Source organism: Rhineura floridana, chromosome 2 (assembly GCF_030035675.1).
Source record: "Rhineura floridana isolate rRhiFlo1 chromosome 2, rRhiFlo1.hap2, whole genome shotgun sequence".
Lineage (NCBI taxonomy): Eukaryota > Metazoa > Chordata > Lepidosauria > Squamata > Rhineuridae > Rhineura > Rhineura floridana.
Genome location: NC_084481.1, coordinates 73,575,588 through 73,600,581, shown reverse-complemented (window position 1 = coordinate 73,600,581; position 24,994 = coordinate 73,575,588). Strand labels below are relative to the sequence as shown.

General features: G+C 40.6%; 1 protein-coding gene across 3 annotated transcripts in view; it reads right to left on the bottom strand.

The window, feature by feature from the left end:
- The window catches only part of NCKAP5 (NCK associated protein 5), a 969,055-nt gene that overhangs the window by 164,726 nt on the left and 779,335 nt on the right, over positions 1–24,994 (bottom strand). For all 3 annotated transcript variants that reach the window (XM_061608949.1, XM_061608950.1, XM_061608951.1), the window contains exons 15-17: positions 10,727–10,831; positions 5,383–5,574; positions 289–4,064 (exon numbers count right to left, since the gene is read on the bottom strand). In XM_061608949.1, coding sequence (XP_061464933.1) covers positions 289–4,064; positions 5,383–5,574; positions 10,727–10,831 — 4,073 coding nt within the window. The remainder of the gene's footprint in view (positions 1–288; positions 4,065–5,382; positions 5,575–10,726; positions 10,832–24,994) is intronic.

The window sequence follows — 24,994 nt, the reverse complement described above, 5'->3', positions numbered from 1 at the left end:
GCTTTTTAACTGTTGGATGCCACTGCAAGGTGTTTTTTTAATTGCAATAGGAGTTTATACAGCAGCCTGTGATGTGCCAAAGTAAAAGGGGTGAGAAGGGATGCTCTTTGGAAAGATGAAAAACAACCATATTACACATATTGCAACGGCATGCTTGATCATGACATACTACAGCATGTTCCCTGTACATTTCACATTGAAAAAGCTAAGACGGGAATTTGAGTGGAAATGACATCTACTAGCCTTTAAAACATCGATACATCAATCTACATATCCTAAAATTCTTACCTGTGCAAAAGCTCTTTCATAAAGCTGTCTTTTCCTGAGTATGTGGTGGCAGAGCTGTTTTTTTGTTCGCACCTAGTTTGGCTGAGGTTATTGTGTGTGGCTTTTGTCATTTTCTTCCCTTTTGGAACACTGTCTGAAATGCCACAATTCAGAACTTTCTTATTTAGCTCATTTTCTGCTTCACAGTGCTGTTCAGTTTTCTTTTTGTCTTTTCTTTTTTCTGATTTTGCTTGCTTGCTTCCAAAAGCTGAACCCTTTGGTTCTTTCTTTTCTGTTCTTACTTTAGAAACATCAGCTTTTCTACCACTCAAGGCTGGGAGTTTACTTTTTCGAAAACCAAACCAGCTAGCAATAGAAGGCCCCCCACTCTTTTGTTTTGTCTCAGTGATAGGGGATTTGCTTTGCCCTTGTCCCTTCTGCATATTTTCTTGGATGCACAACATGACTTTTTCTTCTATTGTGGGCTGTGAAGCAGAGGAAGCTGAAACATTCTCTGAGGCTTCTGATGCCTTTAAGCAGGATTCCTGCAATACTATCTTGCCTGCTTCATGTTTATGAGGACACTGCGTGCTGTCCATATTTTTCTGAAGTGGCAGAATTTGTTCTGATGAAATACTAGTTGATGACTCCAATGTCATTTTTGCTTGTGTAACACTTTTTTTGCTTACTGGTTGATGTTTGGAAATTTCACTGGCTTTTTCATCATAGACAGATTTACTTTGGACATCTTTCTGAGATGGTGATTTGCTGCCCTCATTTTTTGAAATACTGCAAAATAAATCCCCCTTTGGAGACACATGGAATGGTGGTTTGCTTGGGCTACCAACCTGACTACTGGAACTACTCATACTTCCGGAAGAACCCTGTGTAGCATAAGAGATTTCTGGAACTTTTGTTGTACTTGAAACAGTATCCATCAACGTTGTTGATCCAGGAACAGCTCTGATTTGTAATCCTTCCATAATCGAGTTCTGCCTTGTTAAAGAATTCCCTCTTTCAGATGTATTTGTTATAATCTGTGTCCGAACTTTTCCTAACCCTTCAGTGGGAGGTATAGGAGATTTTTCTGCTGTGTGAATACTGAAACTTTGACTTCGGGCTTTTGCTCCATTCATACCAAGGGCAGGTTTCAAGTATGGCTTATTACTAGAAGAAATGGATCTCTTAACTAATCGGTTCTCTAATACATCTCCTCGTTCTATTAAGCAGCAAGATTCAGGTGAAACAGAGGAAGCTGGATCTGTACTAAAATCCTCAGCAAAACTTCCTTTTATTTCATTCCCAACACTCCTTAATTCAGTGCCAGCCACATCTATGGTGGTTTGAGCTAAAGATTCATCCTGCCTCTGTTTACTTGAATTCACACAGCCTTTGGAGGCTGCATTCATACTATCTTTCTCCTGCTTTCCTGGTATAGCAGAGCTCTTTCTGAGGAGCTGAGGAGATTTTATGAGTAATTTAAGTCCTATAGGCAGATGTGGCTTCAGACCCTTGTCTGGTATGTTTCCAACATCACTGCCCTGAGACAACAACGATAATGGGGGGTGATTAATCTGAGGCAGAAAAGATTCCCCAGTCATTGCTGTGTGACAATCTGGTGATGTGGAGAAGCTGTTTGGAAGTTTATGTTTCTGAGGTACTTCATTGTCCTTAGACAATAGTCCATTTTGCACTGGATCCATATCTTGTGGTATGCAGGTCAGGGGGACATCCTTGGAATTATGAAAATCTTTATTATTGCAGGATACTGACTGGTTTGAGGTTTTCAGAGAAAATTTCTTTGTAAACACTTTGGGAGTGCCTTGACACATTGTGGGGTGTTTCTCTGATATGCATTTGCTTTGTGTAAACTTCTCTCTCTTGCCGTGCAAGTGATTTAATTCACCTTTAGGTGAAGGGAGCTTGCTGGTTTGCATTTCATGCATATTATGAAAAACAGACTTTGATGATGCTTTTAGTGGTGATAATGTGCCTACACATTTTACTGTCTCACTGCAAATGCTTGCCCCTGGCTTACTGGGTACAGGTGTTGACTGTCCATAGTTTGGTCTTATCAATAGTGATTTTGTCCTGCCTGGAGGAGGAGGTGGTGATGGAGAACTGGCTTCTATAGCAGACACATCACAATGGATATCTCTAGTTGGTGGCTCTTCACGGTCAAAGGATTCTACAAGATGCTGGGGCAATGAAGTTGATTCGGGAAGCTGATTCTTGGGCCAATCTGTTCTGCTCAGAATTTTAGAATTTTGTGAAGAGAGGGCACTTGAAACAACCAAATCTAATTTTGAATCAGCATTCTCAGTTGGACCCTGCACTTTACTGAATCTTGAACGTTTTGTAGGAGACAATGGAGATTTCTCCAGCGTGATAGCACAATGTGAAGAACTGGTAGTATAAGCTTTACTCATTGTGTTTTTCATTTTCTGTGGCGAAAACTTACTTCTGGGAATTTTAGTCAACTTTCGTTTTTGGTTGCTACCTGCCTGCATACAAGATGGAGAGCTGGCCTTGGAAGAAATACTACAATCTGGGTTCATTAGCTTTTGCTGTGGGTTATTCTGAAACATGGACCTCTTGAGGTGTAAAGAAGATCTGTTGCTGTACATAGTAGGGGCAACTGCATCTTCGTTTGCCAAGTTATCTTGGAGAGTGTTTTTCTCAGTTTCATTATTAGGTACTTGCAAGATGCTGTAGTTTTTAGCATCCATTGGTTTTTGCAAATCAGCTATTCCCTGAGGTAAGCATTCAGTGTAATCCGCATTGGGCCCAGCGCATGGGTGGTTGATTGAAACTTCATTTCTAGTTACAGTGACAACTCCAGTTTGATGTGAACTGAATTCAATAGGCTTCCCATCTTCAGCATCAAATATTACAGTAATGCATTCTTCTGAAGAAGTCTTCTTTATTACTTTTTGTTGCTTAATGAAATTACATGCCTTTGGCCTAATTCCTGAATAAGCGGGTACCTGATTTGCTTCTTTTTCAGAAGATACATACTGGAAATTTTGCTTCTTTACATGCACATCAGAGTTCTCTGTGTGCTTGTCAACAAAGGGAGTTAATGACAAATCTGATGTGCTTTTTTCATCACTGCTTTCTATATGTAATTCATCCAGGATTTCATTGTCATCAGTATCTGAAAGGTGTAAATTAAGGTCTCTCCAGCTTATGTTAGCAAGACTTGTATCCATCTGCAAAACAGGCAGCTTCACATTTGTGCATGATTTTGCCATTGACTGAAATTCATTGACAAAACTAGTCAGTTTTTCAGGCCTTTCCTTCGAATTAAAATAAGAACCTCTTTCTGGCAAATGCTTTCTATCAGGCTCCCAACCAAATAGGTTGTCAGAAATACTGTGAGTTAATTTATTACAATAGTGCCTACAGTCTTTGCTTGGTACTTGATGCAGCAATCCTAAAAATGAAGACTCATCATCTGTGTCCTCATGAGAATCTGAATCATACACAAAGGTTTTCTGGTGCTCAGTGCAAATGGGCTCCATTTCCTCTGCTGGGCAATGGGTCTCTTCTGTATGACTGCTGCACTTAATGCCAGGGGAGTAGATTCCTTCATTAGAATCCATGCAATCCTTGTATCCCCATTTGGATATAACAGACGGTGGTTCAAGTAATATTTTTCGCTTTTGTAGCTTCTTTAGCCCTTCCAAAATGTGGTTTTCCTTGATACGAGTTGGAGGTAGATCATCAGCAGGACCGGAAAGGTTGCTGGGAAGCGAAGAGCCAACGCTTATTCTTTTATCCAAGCTTATTGACGACTGATTTTAAAAGAAGTAAAGATAAATTCAATTATTACTACAGAAATTAACAAACACTAGTATGAAAAAAGAAGTGTTTGCCTAGTGACAAAAAAAGTAGTTTTCAATAACTACCATATACGTCATCTTCCCCCTTCCCTCTTATGTTTCTCAAATAATCTACAGTTCTTCAATATCTTTCTTTTTCACAACAGAGTTCTCTGTGTGCTTGTCACAAAAGGCATTAATGACAAATCTAAAGAGCTTTTTCTCAACATTATTTCCCTTTTTGTGGTTTGTCTTCATACTTGAAAAGTTATGTTCCATCATTAACTACAAATCTACGCAGTATGCTTCTGAATACCAGTTGCTGGAAACTACAGGTGGTGGGGAGAGTGCTCTTGTGCTCAAGTCCTGCTTGTGGGCTTCCCATGGGCATCTGGTTGGCCACTGTGAGAATAGGATGCTGAACTAGATGGGCCACTGGCCTGATCCAGCAGGGTCTTCTTATGTTCTTATGCAAAGTTTTGGAGTCAGCTGGAGAAGATTTTAATCCACAAAACTGTTCCCCAACTTACTCAAAGAAATGTGTGTTTCTGTGTATTATGCTTTTCCAGGTCCTTTGAAAATTCCTTAATGCAATAAGATTGATTTACGTCTGGAACAGAAAAAAAATGGAATTCTGGTCTCAACTGCAAATTTCTGTTCTGCCCAAGTGAAGACTCTCATATCTGGAGTGGGAGGAATGTCTCCACTTGTAATCTGAATATACCTTGTGACCTCAAAGGTATGCAGAGCAAGCAGCAATAGTAACAGAAAAAAGAGAGACCTATACTGAGAAGACAACTATGTCAATGAAATAACAACATACCATGACCATATGTTAACATAGAGTTAAGATCTCTGACCATTGGACATGTTGTCTGGGGCTGACGAGAATTAGTAGTCCAACAACATCTGGAGAGCACCAATCACCTACCCTTGCATTTCTCCCCTCTCTCATCATTTCTACACTCAAGTTATTAGGCATCAATATCGATTATTAATAAGAACATAGAGGTTTGCTGGATTAGACCAAAGGCTCACCTAGTGCAGCATCCTGTTCCTACAGAGGTCAACCAGCTGCATATGGGAAGACCACATAATTCTTTTGTTATAGTTTGCAAATGTGAATATAAAATAGTTATGAAATGTGTTTAGATATTTATGACTTAGTTTTTGTTGGACCTGTATACTGATTTGTTTACTGTACTTGTGAGCTGCTTTGAACATTCTTAAATAAACTTGATGAGGATGATATATGAGTCTCTTTATTGTAGAAAGAAATCAATTTCATTACCCTTTTACTACATGTTTTCCCATCATTCCAAGTGTAGGAGGAGCCACTGGAATATTCACTGCAAGTGCTTGACAGAGAGAGTTCACTGCTGCTGCAGCTGCTTTGAGGATAAACTTGGTGAGGCCCCGTCATATTTAACTGACTCTGGCACTTCAAGGCAGGTACTCCAGATTTCATATTCTGCTGACATTCCTAAAGTAGGGTTAAAAAAGGAGAGATTAATCTGTTTTATGGGTTAAAACCATTACATAGCACATTCATATAAGAAAACAAATCAGCAGCCCACATTTGCTGTTCATGCTGATATAAATTCAGTTTAATTATTGAGTGAATATTAAAATCACAGTGCTCATATTTCTTCCTCATTATGAGATTAAAATATCTTTATATATATATATGCAGATCCTAGAATCCAAGTTGAACGTTCAATGACAGTCTGTTTGAAATATGCTGAGTTTATTAGCAATGTGCTCCAGAAAGATACTGGAAACAAAGTTAAACCAGTACAAGAACATCTTGACAAGTGCATTATATCCCCACAATGTAACAGATGAGGCCCTACAAAGTGGACAAGGTAAATTAATTTAGTGTCCCGACCAGAATGTCCACAGAGAATGGAATCTCTCCATTTCAGTCTAATTTTGGTTTCCTATCTAGTTCAAAGCTTTGTCTAAGAAAGTCTCTGATGCAGGACAATCCATCTTTGTGTCACCTTCCGACAGCTGAAGCCTCCTGCTTATGCTATTTATTGACACTTTATGGCTGCCTTTAGTACTTGCGTAGTTATCGGCCCTCTCCAAATGCAATCTCAGCTGCTGTGACTAAATACCAGCTTTGAGGAAGAAAATAATGAAGAAAGAGAGTGGTGCTTTAGTTAAACCTTTGCAGGAGTTTTTAGACAGGTTTAATTTCTTTCCAGGCAAATAGTGTGTTTCCTAATAAGGCCAAATATTCTTGAATGTTCAGAATCTTCCTGGATATGCTGCTATGAAACTCTGTCCACTTACAACATTGCATACATCATCAATAACAAGTAGATTAAATTTCCTTGACGTTTTGTAGCAAATGTCATTAATTTCAAAACCAGTTTTTCTCAACAACAACAACTGAGAGCGGTGAGGGTGAGTACTTGTACTTGTCTCCACCATTAAAATAGACACAAACAACCTAATCCAGAGCCCCAGAGCAATCCAATGTTCAAATGGATCTTTTGTGCAAGCAGGTCTTCCCTCTTCATTATAATGTGGAGTGTTTTGCAGAATGTTCTCCCTTTCCTTAGAGGTGCCATGCCAAGTTGATGGGGTGAATACTCACAATTCTGAAAAATCACATGTGCACTCAAGTCTCTTTGTTGCACACAGATAAAAAAGACTCAAGAGGGCCTTGTATATAAACATGAATTTCAATCCTCATAGGCAACTGATGCACATGAAATCCTAAGGATGCAGGCACTGGATGCAATCTGCTTCTCAGTTCCAGGCTGATGGGTGATGATAGTCAAACATCACCCAAAGGGCGTGATGTTCACTATTATTCTGAGAACACTCATTTAAAGAACTCTATAAAAGTCAAGTGAGAACATTCTCTTGCCAGGATGCATCTAGCTTGGCTCCAAACCTCAAGCAGTAATGCATGTTGTTCTTTATGAGCTGTAGCACACAAACAAAGTGCTCAAAAGAGCATGACAATGCCAGCACTGTCGCCTCCTAACAGCCATGGGATGATGAATATTACAGCCCCCGGTTGCCTCAAACTAAGAGAAGCTGGAAACATTTCAAGATATTTGCCATGATCCCCTAATTTTTCTCTGCTCAACCCTGCATTGTACCCATTTACCGAGTCCTTCATTGAACCCCTCACAAAGCCATCTATGGCTGCAAACCAAACCATGTCTACTCAGACATAAATCCCACTGAATTCAGGTAAGTGGAGTTAGGATTGCAGCCACTCTTGTTACCTTGATTTCACAGTTCAGTATAAATTTGTCATCCTATCTCATTTCTCTCACTTAGCCATCAGGGAGGGGTGGTTTAGTTATAATTCAAGAAAACTTCAGGCAGGGAATGCATTTTAATATTAGTTTTCCATTCAAAGCAATGATTACAGTGGTCAAACATGGGCTATAAAATCCAGTTTGTTCTTCCTACTTTGACAAAATGGTTACGACTTTTAACTGAGGAGCAGAGATACAATCCAAGAAAACAAAAGAGATAACTTATTTCCATGTGAAAAAAACAATAGTTAGCAATGCATTCCATTGTTTTTAAAAATCACAATTGGAAGCAAATTAAGGCTGAAATCCTAATCCCACTTACCTGGGAGTAAATCCCACTGAATTCAATGGGATTTACTTCTGAGTAGACATGGTTAGGATTGCAGTCTTAGTGTATATTCACTACCTTTGGCAATAAACAACACTTCAGAAACAAGAAAAAGGAAAATCACCTGTATATAAATAACATGTAGATAACATATTTTACTAAGCAATTTATGTATCTATTTATGTATATTATGTGCATGTTAAAAATACAATTTTCACTGTAGAGAACAAAGGCACAGAATGACTCTGTGCTACAATGAGGGCCAAATAGGAGGATGGAAGGAAATCCACTTGATAGTCTATGTTTGATGGATTCTTCCATTATGTCTGGTCATCACATGACTGAACACTCTTCCATGCAAAAATATTTCCTGAACATAAAAAGTTAAGTAACAGGGAGAAGGGTAGACTAGAACCTTCCTTCCTGACTACTTGCATGGAGGCATCTATCCACTTTGGTGGAACACTCAATCTTCTGAACCTCAACTGTAGTTTGATGTGGAACAGTTCTGACACAGGTTTAACAAGTTGGAGTGAACTGAATCCAAGCCTTAGACATGTCAAAATGTCTAAGGTCAGTTGGTAGGCTTTATCACATCAGCTTTCTCCTATAATTCTTAATACTATAACATTGTTCTCCTTCAGTACTGAATTGCTCTTGTGATATCTTTTTGGAAAGCACTGGTCTGCATAGATCAACAGAATTTTTTCTAAATTGTCAAAAGCAGTTTGCACATTTTCAAAATGTGGAGACATTTTCCCCAAATATATGCAAGTCTTGTTCAAATTTCGATTGAGACTGCAAACTTACCTGGGACTAAGTCTCATTGAAATCAAGGGGATTTTGCTTCTAAGTAGACATACAGAGGATTGTGCTTTACGACAGCAAATGTTTTACATACTCTCTACCCTCGCATCCAAACTCTCTGCTGAGAAAAATCACCTCCTAGGCTCTGAAAAGATTATGTATTGTACTGTACGACTTTCATTGTATAATTTAGCTTTCTATAGAGTTTAGGATGTTTTCGAATGAATTTGGAACAGTGCAGGTTAAGTGGTCAGATTCAAAAGAGGACAGGACTCTTGCACCTTTAATAATTATATATAAGAGAAAATTTCAGCAGGTGTAGTTTTCATGACATTGTGCATTTGTCAAAGTGCAGGGCAATAACAGATCAAATTGATAGGCTAGGGTGGGATGTAGGGATGGAGAGTAGGACATGAAAACATGGTGTCAGAAAAAGTTGTGTAGGGCCCAACCTGCCCAAGGTCTCCGATGTCATTCAAGCTATCACTGAAAATATATTTCTTCACTCAGTTACGAGGGGAGTTGGGCTGCAACCCTATCCACACTTGTGTGAGAACAAGACCCAATGAACACAGAGGGTAGTATTCAAATCTAGTCCTACTCAGAGTAGATCTATTGAAGTTGGACATTGTTTAGATACATGCTAAGGAGGCGGAACACTTGTAATAAGCAACAGAATTAAGCATGCTCTGAACTCAATATTTACCATTTCATGAAGTCCAAACATCATGGGTGTTATTCAACATTAGTTCTACTCTGAGCAAACACAAAGTTAATAGACATGACTAACGTGGGTTCATTAATTTCAGTGGGCCTATTCTGCATAGGACTTAGCTGAATACAATCCAGAAGGATTTGCTTGTGAATAAGAATGCAAAGGATTATGCAGCAGTCATCAGGTAACTCTTTTATTTTAACATGGAGGTTTAGATGTCCATGCATGTGTGTATGTGTATGCTTGCAACATGCATTATTTAGAGAAGATGAATACTGAATCTTGTTCTCTGTATGTCCTCCCCCAGATTTTTCCAGTAGAGATATTTTCAACCTTTGCAGAACAGATAATGAAGAACATCTAGTTCTTGCTATCCCAGAAAAAAGAAGGAAAGAAACATAAGAATGACTAAACAAGGGAAGATAATATGCAAACATTAAGGAAAAGCAAGGAACATTGGAACAATATTCCATGCAAAAGTGAATGTCTTCCTAAATTGCAGACTTAAAATGGCATTAGTAGCTTTTTTCAAATCATTATTAAGGCTGAATTTTCCTCCTAACAGCACCCTAATAGTTTCCTTACATTTCCTTTAAAAGATCTCAAAGATTACCCTTGTGGTGCATTAATTACATATATTTAACTTGTTCATTGGTTTATTAATTTGCCTTTCATGACTGGGATGCCCCCCCACACCTAATCATGGGTTTTAAACCATCAACTTTAATAAAATCAGAGTACAAAAGATGGCTCAGGATTATAATTTAAACACATAATTGTTAGTAGGAAGGAAAGACAATTGTCTCAATCAAACTGTTGCCGAGCTAAAACTGGGTAGTTAGAATAATCTAACCTGAAGGCTAAATTACATATTACATGGTAGGTCATTAACAATTGCTTTATTCACTTAGATACACTTTATTATACTGCAGCAAATTACATTCTTGTTGAATTTTTATATTTCAACAAAAATATAAGTTTCTGTTCTCATTTGCTTTAATTCTGTCTCTATGCAACTTTTGTTTTTTTGAGTTACATTTTGCTTTTAAATGAAAGGTATACTAGTGAAGGTTTTGCCAAATAAGCAAAAAGCTAAGCCCATCTGCAAATTTTTTTTTTTTTTTGCAGAGCCCATGAATTTTTAACAGTTCATACATAATGTATCATAAAACAAGAATGAATGATACGGTGCACCAACTTTAATAAAAAGCTCCTTGACCATTTCTCAGAAACTTTGAGATGTAATCAATACCCCCAAAAGGTATCTTGGGGGCACTGCCGAGATTTATGCCTTTTTGTAAAGAGTGGCATTTTTTTTTTTCTTCCTGTATCAGCCTGGGAAATGATAGTGAACTTCAGCAAAGAGAAGAGAATCTTACCTCTTCTTCAACTCTGTTTTAGGTTCAAGGATGAGTGTTACTCATTCCCTCCCCTATTAAATCATACTTCATGGAGAGATAAGAATGTGCTAAATGGAGAAATCAGATACAAGGAAACTCACATGAACTTGAACATCAGCACTTCGGGATTGAATCAAACTTCTGTTCTTTTCCACCTCTGAAAGGAAATCCCCAGATGACAGATCTAAGATGTGCGAATGAAGTTTCTGGGGGGGAAATAACGGAATGACCAAAGCATAATCATTTGACAAGTATGCAGAAGATAGCAATTTTGAAAATCTCAACCGTTGCAGTTAGATTCGAGGGAGATAAAGGAACCTAAGGTAAAAGAATTTTGTCCTTATTTCTCTGTTTATTGAGTCCAGAGCGTACAGGACAAAAAAGAGTTGATAATTCATGAAAAAGTAGGGACATTTTTGACTTACAATTGTTGATCACTTATCATGGTTTTATATATAATCACAACACATTCATAGGAGTAAAATGCATATATCTGTAGCTACTGATGCCTAATACAATAAAAGACATTATATTAAGCATTTACTAAGCAATCAACAGGTTAACTTTATTTTATTTAGCAGTTGCTGTAGCTTGGATAAATGATTATAAAAGTGACTCTACTTCTAAACAGCATTGATCTTGCAAAGCCCTTCCTTGCACACATTTAAACTCAAAGTCATTAATGTCATCTGTTAGGAACAATTAATGTGAATAGAAAATAATTGCATCAGGGAGGTAGGGACTCAAAGGATTTTGTGCATTAAAATTCACATGCTGTTCAATTACATACTCAATTCTTTCAGTTTTGCTTGGAAGGAGTGCTAAACTGGTGCTATTTCCCCATATTAATCTGTATACTAATTACTAAGGTTTTATGTCAATGCTAAGCCTGGTCTGTTTTAATTGCAAATACAATAAGTTTTGCAATTTATGTAAACATGCCTCCTTGATAGATAACTTCAAAAGATTCTACGCCTGGCAATATATAGTCTCTTGCCAGTCATATATTCAGGCCTGTGTGAACTCTGTACTTAGTACAGAGGTCAGGGAAGTATTGTCTTGTCCAGGGACAGGGAAGGGGGAGAGGGGATGGGAGTGGCACTGCCATCTCCGTGATGGTAGTTAGGGGGAAGGTATATAGGAGGGAGGAGTTACATCAAAGACCTTGTCCCCTCTCCTTCACATGCTGAGTTTCAGAATTTGGGGATGCTGGTCAGCTGACCCCCTGGCCTTGTGGTAGTGTTGTTAAATGCCAGGTCTGCCCAATTTTTTTTTTTATCATCTATCTATTGTAGGTGAGGGGACAGACTTGGCATGTATATTTATTTATTTATTTATAACTGGGACCTAGGTGGATGAGCTGAGTGGCCCAGTTTTAACCCACTTGTGTCCACCTGGATACTCAGTGCAGCACCATTCCAGATCAGAGGGACAGGGAGGGGGAGTTGCAATCATCCATAAAAATTCCATTTCCCTCACCAGGAGACCAATTTGCACTGTGCATGGGTTTGAGGGATTATATGTGGTGTTGGGCCAGAGAGATACAATGGGGATGTTGTTAGTGTACTGTCCACCCTGCTGCTTTACAACCTCTGTAACCAAACTGGCAGAGATAATCTCACACGTGGTATTGGGGGATTTCAATATACACGCTGAGGCTGCCTCAAATGGGCCAGCTCAAGGCTTCATAGCCTCTATGACAACTATGGAACTGTTTCAATACATCAATGGCCCAACACAGATAGCTGGGCATACCCTTGACCTGGTCTTTGCCACAGAGCACATTAGTAATACTCTGTTGATTGGGGGACTTGCTGTGAGTCTGTTGTCATGGATGGACCATTTCCTGGTAAGGTTTGGGTTGAATGTAACTACTATACTCTGCAAGGGTCCGCCCTCAGAGATTTATGGAATCTGATGGATTCCTGAATGCTCTGGAGGAATAGTGAGATTTATAGAACCACTGACATGATTGCTCCCGAGCGCCCCTGCCATCACTGTGCAGCGTGTAGGTCACTTTGGTACTCCAGTGATCTTCATGCAATGAAACAGAAGGGTCGGTGGCTGAGGCGCAGGTGGTGTAAATCTCCATCCAAACCTGACCGAACATGGGTAAGGTTACACCATAGTGCCTACACATGGCAGTAGCACCTGCAAATAAAGCCCACTTCTCTGCCACCATTGCATCTGCAAGTAGCTGGTCTCAGGCTATGGTCTGAAGGCACATGAGGCCAACACCCTGCTGAAGCTAAGCTGGGTCAGGTCTGGTCAGCGCCTGGATGGGAGACCACCTGGGAACCATATGGAAGCTGCCTTGGGTTTCTATGATGAAAAAGAAAGGTGGGGTATAAATGTAATAAATAAATAAAAAGTAGCTGTCTGGTAGAGCTTTTCTGAGTGATGAATGGGCTTTTGTCATCTGGTGGAGAGAGCACTGCTCTGACACCCTTGGAGGCCAGCTGTAACAGCTTTGGGAGGCACTTTAGGGACAAAATATCTCAGATTTGGACAGAGATGGATGCCACACTGACAGCAAGTTGAATGGAAACATCCAGAGCACTGTCTGTTCTATCTGTACTGGATCTGTTTAAATTATTGTGGCCTGAGGATGTGGACAAGCTGTTTGAAGAAGTGCAGTCAAACACCTGTTGCTTTGATCCTTGCCCATCTTGGCTCCTTAGACCTAGCCGTAGGGCGTTGACTGGGTGGGTTCAGGGAGTCATTACTGCTTCACTGGAGGAAGAGGAGGTACCATCTGCCTTGAAGGAGGCAGTGGTGTGTCCCCTCCTTAAGAGAACCTCCCTGAACCCAAAAGTGTTAAACTATTGTCCAGTGGCAAATATCCTCTTTTTGGACAAGGTACTTGAGAGGATGGTAACAGTCCAGCTTCAAACAAGCTTGGAGGAAACTGATTACTTGGATCCATTCCAGTCTGTCTTCAGAATTGAATCGTCTTGGTCACCCTGGTTGATGACATCTGTGAGAAGAGAGCTAGGTGGAGTGCAACCCTGCTCACTCTCCTTGACCTCTTGGTGGCTTTCGATACTGTTGACCATGGTATCCTTTTGTAACATCTTAGGGAGGTGGGGGTTGGGGGCACTGGGTTTTAGTGGTTCTGTTCATACTTCCAGGGCTGCTCCCAAAAAGTAGCTATGGAGAGCTACTGTTTAGGAGCTGTCCTGTGGTGTCCCTCTTGGTCCCATCTTGCCCTCCCCACTGTTTAACATCTATATGAAGCCGATGGGAGCTGTCATCAAGAGACCTGGAGTGAGGTGTCATCAATATGCAGGGGCCACCCAACTCTATCACTCTGTTCCATCTGTATTGGGAGAGGTAGTTGGGTTGCTGGACCAGTGCTTGGAGGCAGCAATGGACTGGATGCGGACCAATACATTGAGGCTGAATCCTAAAAAGACAGAGGTATTATGTTCCAGAGTTCTCATGTCTGGGAGGTGGGGAGATGGCCTGTTCTGGATAGGATTGCACTCCTCTTGAAGGAGCAGGTTCACAGCCTGGGGGTGCTCCTGGATCCAACTTTGTCACTGGAGGGTCAGGAAGCCTCAGTGGCTAGGATTGCCTTTTTCTACCTCTGGCTGGTTCGCCAGCTTCAGCCACTTCTGGACAGATATAACTTGGCCACAGTACTACACGCTCTGGTAACTTCCAGATTGGATTATTACAATGCACTCTATGTGGGGCAGCCCTCGAAGACCACACAGAAACTTCAACTGGTCCACAATGCAGTTGCCAGATTACTGGATGAGGTTCCCTTTAGATCTCATATAACTCCTGTTTTTAAACAGCTGCATTGGTTGCCACATTGTTCCCAGGTTCAACTGAAGGTGCTCACGCTAGTCTTTAAAGCCCTAAATGATTTAGGTCCCAAAGATCTTGAAGAATGCCTCCCTCCCTACAGACTCCCTCTGGTTTTAATATCAGCAGAGGGGGCTCTCCACTGCCCTCAGAAGCCTGGGGGTTTGTGGCCTGGGAGAGGGCATTCCCTGTGGCAGCCCCTAAGTCGTGGAACTCCCTCCCCACCGAGGTGCGTCTGGCAACATCACTGTTCAGCTTTAGGTGTCTGCTGAAAACACACCTCTTATCTTAGCCTTTGACACCTGAGACGTATATTCTTAGGACCCACCCTATTTTGTGATTTTAGGTTGTTTTAAATTGTTTTTAATGCTGTATTTTAAAATTGTTATAACCCGTCCTGGGACCTTTGGGTGAAGGGCGGCTAACAGATGTTAATAATCATAATAATTCTGCACCAAATTCCACATAAAGGATTACTGAATTGTGTGGCCTGAAGAAAATATGCAAAACAAACACATTTGAACACCATGCTCATTTTACATAATTTATGTTGTTTCTGCTGGTCATTACAGAAGGTCAAAGAGATAACTCCCACCCTTTTGTTCTTGGAAGGGCTGGACCCTCTGATTATCTTCCTCCAGCAGGCAAAAAGAATTTTATCTGGATAGGCCTTGGGTCACAAGCTGATTTGTAAATATATTAAAAATGGGTTTAACTGGTTATTTTAAACTATATTTTGCCTGCCTTGGTTTCAGTATTACATAACAGTAGCTGGGCTCCTTCTGGGAGGAAAGGCAGAATATAGATAGACAGACAGACAGAAAGTTGTTCACCCACCCTTCTACCACTGCTAGAGAAAGTATTTCTAAATATGCAATTCTTTGCACATTCTACACTGGCACTACAAACTGGCTTCAGTTTAAGGCCAATTATATTTTTAAATACCACTAGCTATGGGGGGGGCGGGTTCTTTCACCAAAGTTCATATTCCACTCCATATCCAGTTTCCATTATGCATTCTTTTTCACCTGACACCATCATGTCAGCAAAATTAAAGAAATTGTAAGAGGGATCCATCTAGCCTTCCCTGTTAATTTCATATTGCCGTGGATATTTTTTCATTCAATATGATTTTCACTGAAAATATTTACATACTTCAATAATGTAACAGATCTAAAAAGGAGAGAAGAGTATCTATTCTCCAGTTATTCAATAGGCATTGAGTCTATATGCACAACAATTTCTCCACAGACTCTTCTACAGCCTCCTACCATAGTCATATCTGCATTTGATGTGTTGCAAAACCATCTTATCACTTTCAGAATAATTAGACAATCAAGAGGTTTGTATGGATTCTGTTTTCAATGCATTCAATATGAAATGGATTAAGGTGTTTTCCAAAGATTTTATAAAGCTAACACATGAGTGACTATCTGAAGTGAAAAACCCTCTTTATTTTGTACAGCACAGACACCAGGGAAGTGAAATTCCTCTAAAACTACTATTGTTCTTCCAAATATTTCTGTTGTCTTTATGCACACACAAAAAAAATCAAAGAAAATAACCTTAAGGCAAGACTGGGAAACCTTTGGCCCTTTAGATGTTGTTGGACTACAACACCCGTCAGCCTCAGCCACATGTTCTACTGTGAGGGATGATGGAAGCTGTGGTCCAACAACATCTGGCAGGCCAAAGGTTCCCAAGCCTTGCCTTATACTAGGGTTACCATACTGTCCTGGGTTTTACAGGGATTCTAGCCATGCTACCTGGTGCCCGCTTAGCCCATTAGGTGGCCCAGCTTTCCAGCTTTCATTTTTTTTAAAAAAGCAAGTCTCTACCCCTTGCGGATCCAGAGATACAAGGCAAAATATGGAGGCATATTGTGAGAAATCAGCCTATTCCTGCCTTCCACTGTTCTTAGTCAATGAGGGATGCCACAGCTGTTCTGGGAAAATCAAGAATTTTAATCTGCCTGCCTGCTGCATATGCAGAATCTAGCAGTTTAGAAAACTGCACATGCTCCCTTGATCAACACATGCAGCTCCACCCCTTCTCCATAGACTTTCTGGTTGAGTCAGCTAAGAGAAGCAGTCTTCATTTCAATTGCCTCTGTGTCTCAGGGTATGAGGGAGGGTATGCCTGCCATCATGCAGGATGGAATAAAGGGGTATGGATCCATCAAATGCTCCCTCCCCTGAACAAATGCAAGATATAAAAGCAAAACTCTCTGTAGAACAGACTGCGGTATTAGCATTTGCATTTTTCAGCCCTGCCCACACCCCATTAAATGGTGCTTACTCCCATGTAAAGTTGCATTAGAATGCAGCCTCATTTTTCCTGTTGCTCAGCAGCTTCTGTTCAGCAATGTTAAAAATGAAAAAAGTATTTATTTATTTATTAAATTTAATAGTCGCCCATCTGGCTGGCTGTCCAGCCACTCTGGGCAACGTACAAAATAAAAACATACAAACACATTAAAACATTAAAAATCTCAACAATAATAATAAAACCTAACCCATCCCAAAAGCCTGCCTGAAGAGCCACGTCTTCAAGGCCCGGCGGAAGCTCATCAGAGGGGGCATGGCGGAGATCATTTGGGAGGGAATTCCACAAAATGGGGGCCACAATTGAAAAAGCCCTCTCCCTAGTCCTCACCAGTCTAGCTGTTTTAATTGGTGGGATAGAGAGAAGGCCTTTTGAGGCTGACCTTGTTGAGCAGCATCCATAATGATGCTGGATGCGCTCCTTCAGATACACTGGGCCAAAACCGTATAGGGTTTTAAAGGTCAGAACCAACACCTTGAATTGGGCACGGAAAACAACCAGTAACTCCTTCAGCACTGGAATGATGTGATCTCGCCGGCAGCTGCCTTTAATCAGGCGAGCCGCCGCATTCTATACCAGTTGCAGCTTCTGGACCGTTTTCAAGGGTAACCCCACGTAGAGTGCATTACAGTACTCTAGGCGAGAGGAGACCAGGGCATGTACAACCGATGGGAGCAGATGGTTGGGAAGGTAGAGGCGCAGCCTCCGTATCAGATGGAGTTGATACAGCGCCGCCCGGCTCATAGCTGAGACCTGAGCCTCCATGGACAGCTGAGAGTCAAGAATGACCCCCAGGCTGTGGACCTGGTCTTTCAGGGGCAACTGTACCCCATTGAGCACCAGGTCAACATCCCCCAACCTTCCCTTGTCTCCCACAAACAGTACCTTGGTTTTGTCAGGGTTCAGTTTCAGCTTATTACTTCCCATCCAGCCACTCACCGACTCCAGGCACTTGGATAGGGTTTCTACAGCCAACCTAGGTGAAGATTTGAATGAGAGAGAGAGCTGCATGTCAGCCGCATACTGGTGACACTGCAGCCCAAATCTTCTAATGATAGCCCCCAGAGGCTTTATATAGATGTTGAACAGCATTGGGGACAGGATGGAGCCCTGTGGCACCCCACAAGTGAGAGGCCAAGGATCCGAAACCTCATCCCCCAATGCCACTCTCTGGTACCTACCAGAGAGGAAGGAACGGAACTACTGCAATACAGTGCCCCCATGCCTAACCTCTCCAGGCGGTCCAGAAGGATACCATGGTCAATGGTATCAAAAGCTGCTGAGAGATCCAGGAGGACAAGGAAGGTGCATTCGCCCCTATCCAACGCCCTCCTCATATCATCCACCAAGGCGACCAAGGCCGTTTCAGTCCCATGTCCAGGCCTGAAGCCTGATTGAAATGGATCCAGATAATCCATATTCTTCTTTAAAATGTCTGGCAGACATCTCCCCATCAAAGATCACCCTACTTCAGGGTGTATATACATAAATATTGTTCCATGCCACCCCAATCTCGAAGCGGTGAGAGATCTCTAGGGGTCCCTGTGCTTACCCAGGGGTTTGGTTTCCTTGGAAAGAAGGTCAGCAGAGACTGTGGTGTCTTTATGAAATATGGTTTATTTTACACACATTCCAACCTGAACTTAAGATGGAGGGGTTCAAAGCATCAGGAGTCTAATAGATTTTCCATCAGGCTTATAGGAGGCACCCCAAAGTCATGGTGCAGAGAGCCAGCCTCTGCCTGCCATCAGTTCCCAGCCTTTCCTCACTCTCAACTCAAAACCCAAGCCTCCCCTTGGCCTCATAAATGGGGGGGGGGTTTCTCCTGAAGAGTTTAAATAAGAATAGGATCTCCCTGGCCCATTAACTCACCTGGCCACTCTATTAGACTAACAAAGGTAACTCATCTGTCCAGCAGAGAGGGTTTTTCACCCCCAGGTGCAGGGTTCCAAATCAGAGGCTGGAAAGGGACTCATAGAAATCATCTACCCCAAACCCACAACAATACACATACACACAGAATCTCTCTCTCTCTCTCTCTCTCTCTCTCTCTCTCTCTCTCTCTCTGTCTGTCTCTCTCTCTCTGTATATATATATATATATATATATATATATATATATAATAAAAACCTCTGTTTGGTTAATCACAATTACGTTTATATATATATATATATATATATATACACACACACACACACACACACACACACACACACACACACACATATATATACATGCATACATACAATGCACTGGGGGGGTAACCTTTCCCTCCCTTAAGACCAGTAGGAATGGCTCTTCCCCCCCAAAAAAACCAATAGCAATGGAACAGCTGTCCTGTCTAATGCTAACACAGCTTGCCAGGTCTCTAGAATGCCGTGCATCTTTTATTTTATTTTTTTAAAAAGAGGTGCCAGCACTCAAGTCTCCATCAAGTTCTAGACTTTATCATAGAAGGCTGTATTTCCCCTCTCCCTGATCTGATATGTGATAATCAGTCTACTAAAGACACTTCTCACATGCTCAGACACTACTCTCTTTAGATAAGATTGACTGAACTGATAATTTTGAAATCTTTATTTCTATCTGTGTTACAAGTTGTAGTGGTGTGTTCATTTCACACTTCCTAATTGTTGGTACAGACAACCTCTCAGTCACAATATTGCTTTAATTAATGCTTTGCTGGTTTGCTGTTTTATGATGGATTTTTATATTGTTGCATTTAGTTGTTTTATGTTTGTTTCTGTTTCGTGTTTTATTATGCTTTTATATTGATTGTGTATTTTAATGATTTTTATTATGTAATTTGTAAGCTGCCCTGAGCTCTATTTTTAACTGTGGAAGGGCAGGATATAAATCCTCTTAATAAAGAAATATTACATAGTGTTGGAAACTAGAGTCTAGACATTTCGGGCTGAAAATGTAAGGTGATTTTTTTTTTAAATCCTCACATTCTCTCCCAGTTTTGGTGGTAATTACTAGGCACAAAACCAGAACAACTGGACAGTGCAACCATGAATATGCTCAGTTGGCATAATATGCAAATAAACCTGCCCAGATTTGTGGAACTGGAAAATGGCAACCCTACCTTACACTGGGTGTCTGTCCTCCTTATTCTGAGACCTCCTGCAGTTTCACCAATTTATTATGTTGTCATTTTTATCTTTACATCCCAAAATGACACAGAAATGAGACATGACACTGGAGTCCATGACTGGATCTTCCAACATCCTTTCCTTTACTTGACAGCACTTTGGGAAGGGGCATTTGGATTACAGCTGTGGTCCTGGAGAACGGGGGTTTAATTTTTTCCCCTGGTGCCATTTTCCCAATTGAAATACTACCCCTGAAATTACTATTGGGCACAATGGAATGGGAAAATCAAGTATTGTACTTGTATCCCCACCCGCCCACCCCAGTTAACGAATAGTTGCTCCAGGACGGTTGTGGTGGTAATTCAAATCATGGAAAAGGTGTAGGGGGAAAGGGGTAACTCCTTCTCACAGAACTACAACCCTGCATCTGCTTTTAAGAGGAGAAAGGGACTCTGGGAGATCAGATCACAGATCCCTCTGCAGGTCACTTTAAATAGGGTTCGTATGTTGTAATTTAATAAAGTGGTCCTTTGCTCAACCCAAGCTGAAGTGTCAGTGTCTTATTTCGCTCCTCAACTGCAACTGGTTCTGCTCAGTGTCTAAATAAGGTGGAACAGTCAACAGAGACAAAAGGCCTTGCAGTGAGTTGGGAAGACAATAATGAGACAGAGTAGGTGAGCTTTAAGAAAAAGTTGGAAAAATAAGATGGTGTTTACTTGGAGCATAAAGGAAAAGGGGCAACTTGGCAGAAAGCCAAAAGTTCAAGTGAGAAAACTAACAATTCAATCCAATGTATGTTTACTCAGAAGTAATGGAGACTGAATCTTCAAAGACAGAGGTATTATGTGTCCAGAATTCTCATGTCTGGGAGGTGGGGAGAAGGCCTGGTCTGGATGAGGTTGTACTTTTTTGGTTTTGTACTGGATGGGATGGGGAAAGAGCAGGTTTGCAGCTTGGGAGTACTCCTGGATCCAACATTGTCACTAGCTCAGGTGGCCAGGAGTGCCTTTTTCCAGCTCTGGCTGGTTTGCCAGATTCGGCCCGTTTTGGACAGAGATGACTTGGTCGCAGTACTCTGTGCTCTGGTATCTTCCAGAGTGGATTATTGTAACTGGTATCTTCCAGAGTGGAAACTTCAGTTGGTCCAAGATGCAACAGCCAGATCACTGGCTGGGGTTCACTTTAGACCTCATATAACTCCTGTTTTAAAACAGTTGCATTGGTTGCCAGTTTGTTTTTTGGGTCCAATGTAAGGTACTCATACTAGTGTTTAAAGCCCTAAATGACTTAAGTCCCAAATATTTGAAAGACCGCCTCCTTCCCTACTGACCCTCTTGGGTGTTGAGATCAGCAGAGGGGGCCATTTGGTAGTTCCATCACCCTCAGAAACTCAAGAGGGGGGTGGGAGAGGGCATTGTCTGTGGTGGCCCCTAAGTTGTGGAGAGACAGACCATTACAAATATTAGACTTCTACTACCACACATGTATTTGGCATAAGAAGTAATCTACATTTCTGAACTGTAGGCCACACACACACATTGTGAATTGGATTTCATGAAGATATTACAAATTACTTCCTTAAGAGATCCTTTTTTTGGAAAGGTGTTACTGTGAGCCACTGAAAAGTATTGAGCCTTCAACTTGAAAAATCTCTGTTAGAGCTTCTATTCCCCATCTTTCCATCATGAGTGCCAATACTTATATAACCAAAACAGCACCAGCCACACATAAGAGGAAGGCATCATTAGGCTTATCAAAGCCTAGAGGTTTTCAGAAGTACAAAACAGTATTTTTTTGGGAAAAATACCTTAAGAGGGCAGGTTCTTCCAAAATATATTAGCAAGGACAGAGGTTGCTCAAAGGCAATGGGACTGTGATTGAATGACTGACTGAGAGGAGTGGACGGGAAAGCAAGGAGGGTCTTGCCTGTAGGTCTTAGTAACTAGGAAGATTTATGCAGGACAAGGCACGCTCTCAGATTCCAGAGGGTACCCTAAATTCCAGAGGGTATAGTCTGAAGGCCCATGAGGATATTACCTTGCTTCAGCTAAGCAGGTCTAGGTCTGGCCAGTGCATGGAAAGGTGAACCCATGGGAGACACATGTACACTGCCAGGTTCTGTGATGGAAGACAGGTAGGATGCAAATAAATTAATAAATTTCAGAAGGAGCTTTGAGGAACACGGGGACGTGGAAGCAAGGGGTAGGTGGGAAAGCCCTATTAGGAACTTAGTATCTAGCAACTGGTTTTCCATTCTTCTTTGTCCCCAAATCAAAGCTTTATAATCCTTTAAATAGTGTATCATGTGCAAGATGAAATGTATAGTGCTGGACCCCATGCAAGGGCCTTTTTGGTGGCAGCTCCACATTTATGGAATGCTCTCCCCACTGAGATAGGCGAAGCCCCGTCATTGTTTTCTTTTTGGAAAGAGATGAAGATGCACCTCTTTTGGCAGGCTTTTGGTGAGGGGGACAGTGACTGAAATAATTTATGAAGTTTGATGCTGCTGCTTTTTATTATGATCTGTATGGAAACAACTGTTTTAATCTTTTTTGTTGTATGGTTATTATGTTGTTTTATTTTATAAACTGCCCTGTGGTCTTTTGGCAAAGGGTGTATATAAATTCTTTAAAAAAAATAATGAATGAATAGATAAACTTTTTGAATAAACAAGCATCTCTCTTCCGCCTTGTGATTCATATATACACCATACACAAGCATTTCTTGTAAAGGTCCTTGTGACTGACATACTAGGCATGTTCTTCACCATCTGCAATATTAACCTCATTATAGAAAGTCAATTACAAAAACAAAAAAATGCATGATAACAAAGAGTGCTTCTCCACTAATTTACAGTAATCCTGCAAGTTTTGTGCAAATCATCACCTATATCTAACAATGGTGTACTGTTTACACACACAACCAGCATGAGTACTCCTCCTAGGTAGCGTATTTGCTAACAACAGATTTCCACAGAAAGGCACACCCCAAAATTCTTCTAACCTTCACCTTGTTTTGCTTCTGTCACTGTTTGTTGAAAGTCTCCTCACCCTCACCTAGGGATGGAAAGATCTGTCAATTTCAGTTCAATTTCAGTTATCTGTTTCTCATTTTTCCAATCTTAAATTCAGTTCTCCACATTTCTGCAGCAATTTGTGCTTTTTTCTCAAAAATTCCCATGAAAATTCTCCAGCATTTTAGTATGAATTTATGCTAAGAAACACATTTTTGTAGGCAGTTTTGCCTCATGTACACTTTTGTGCAAGCCATTTCTGGTCATACAACACAATTTTGCTTGTTATTTTCACTCATATATTCATTTTTAAGCACACTTTCCCCTAATATATACACTTTGTAAACATGGTTTGGTTGGTGAACTGAATCACAATATTCAAGTGCAAAGTTTGATGGATGGCTGTGTTTCGATTCTCATATTGATTTGGAAAGTGCAAATTTGATAGATTTGGCTTGAAATGCAAACTGAATTGAAATTCTTGCCCATCCTTACCCTCATCACACACCTATTTAACCATCCCAACAACATAAATGTGTCAGACTTCAACCAGCCATTGCTTTAAAGCAAAGCCACAGTGATATGCCTAATTACAGTAATTAGACAGCAAGACCACAGCACTATGTACAACCATACGCAAACATATTTTGCAACCAATACTTGGCTCAGAGTTGCCAATAATATGGGATTAAGAGTGCCAGTCCTAGAGATCTCAGTGGGCTCTCCCGTTGTATTGTCATTTGTTTTCATTTTTGCCTTGGATTTATATTCTCCTAACAGCCTTAAAAACACAGAGACATTTGCTTTGTAAGAGTTCTATTCCCACACCCACCAGTCTGGTATCGAAAGATGAAACAAAGAAAGATATAAAGCTTTCCTTTCCAGTAGCTCTACTTCCTGGGGAATAATATATAGTCTCATTTTATTGGCTGCACAGAAAAGGTCCAAATGAGATTGTGCATCCCACTGGACTTTTATGAGATTTGTTAAAGAACATCAGTGGGGAAAGGAGAAAAACAAAAACAAAACCTTAGAACTATTTGAAGTTGCACCATGAACGTCTGAGGTCAACAGTAAGAATAAACCACATTATGGTGAAAGAATAGTGTGATAAAATGCTACCTTTTCACTTTCTGTGTTGTGTTAACTATCTGTAGTCTGATAGTTAGTAATCATCACTATCATCATCATAATCCAAAATCCACACTTGGGCAATATCTTTATTGGGACCAACCAATATATCACAAAAGTGTGGCAAGCGAGTTCTCTAGAATTCTTCACCAGGCCGGATGTCACACAAGGCAATCCCAAATCTTAAAGAAGCAGAACTGGGTCACAAGCCAGACTTTAATTACTCAGAGACAGTGAGCAGCTGTCATTTTTTTATCCCAAAGCCCTGGGTGCATAACCTGATAAATTTAGCACCTGGGAGGAGCTTATTCAGGCTGTAGTCTCTGTCTTGGAGAGGTCAATACAAGCACTTCAAATAATATATTTTATTCAAAAACCAATTTAATTTTCTTGGTGTTTTGAAACTTTTGCAATTTGCAATAAATTCAGCATGTCAGGAGTTAAGAATTTTCTTAAGAGAATGTTGAGGAGATCAAGTACCACAGATGCGGGTCAAGTTCCCCAACCAGTATAGAGAATCTTTAACATGTTGTAAGACACAAATGTATCACATGTGGACAATTCAATCACTACCTGCAGAAGCCTGCCCTACACATGTTTACTTGTTTTCCTTTCCATTTCAGTTTCACGTTGTTTTATCATTTTTGCCCATTCTACTGTTACCAGGGTTGGGTTTTTGTTTTTGGTAAAGGCTAAACTTGTAAGTAAATTTGTAAAAAGAAAAGAAAAGAAAGAAAACTCACCAAAATCCAAAACCCTGCATTTAAATGCAAACTTTGTATGAAGAGATGCTTGCCAGTTTTATGGGCAAATCCTCCAGGCAGGTTTACTGAGACTTAATTGACAACACCCAAGACAAAGAACAAGGAGATGATATTACAAACATTTGTAAGGAAGATTAGTGAGTTACAACTACATAAGAAAATCCTGTTAACAAGGCAAATCTGCCACAAAATATTAAACAATGGCTTAGAGAGCCTGCTTCAGTTTCT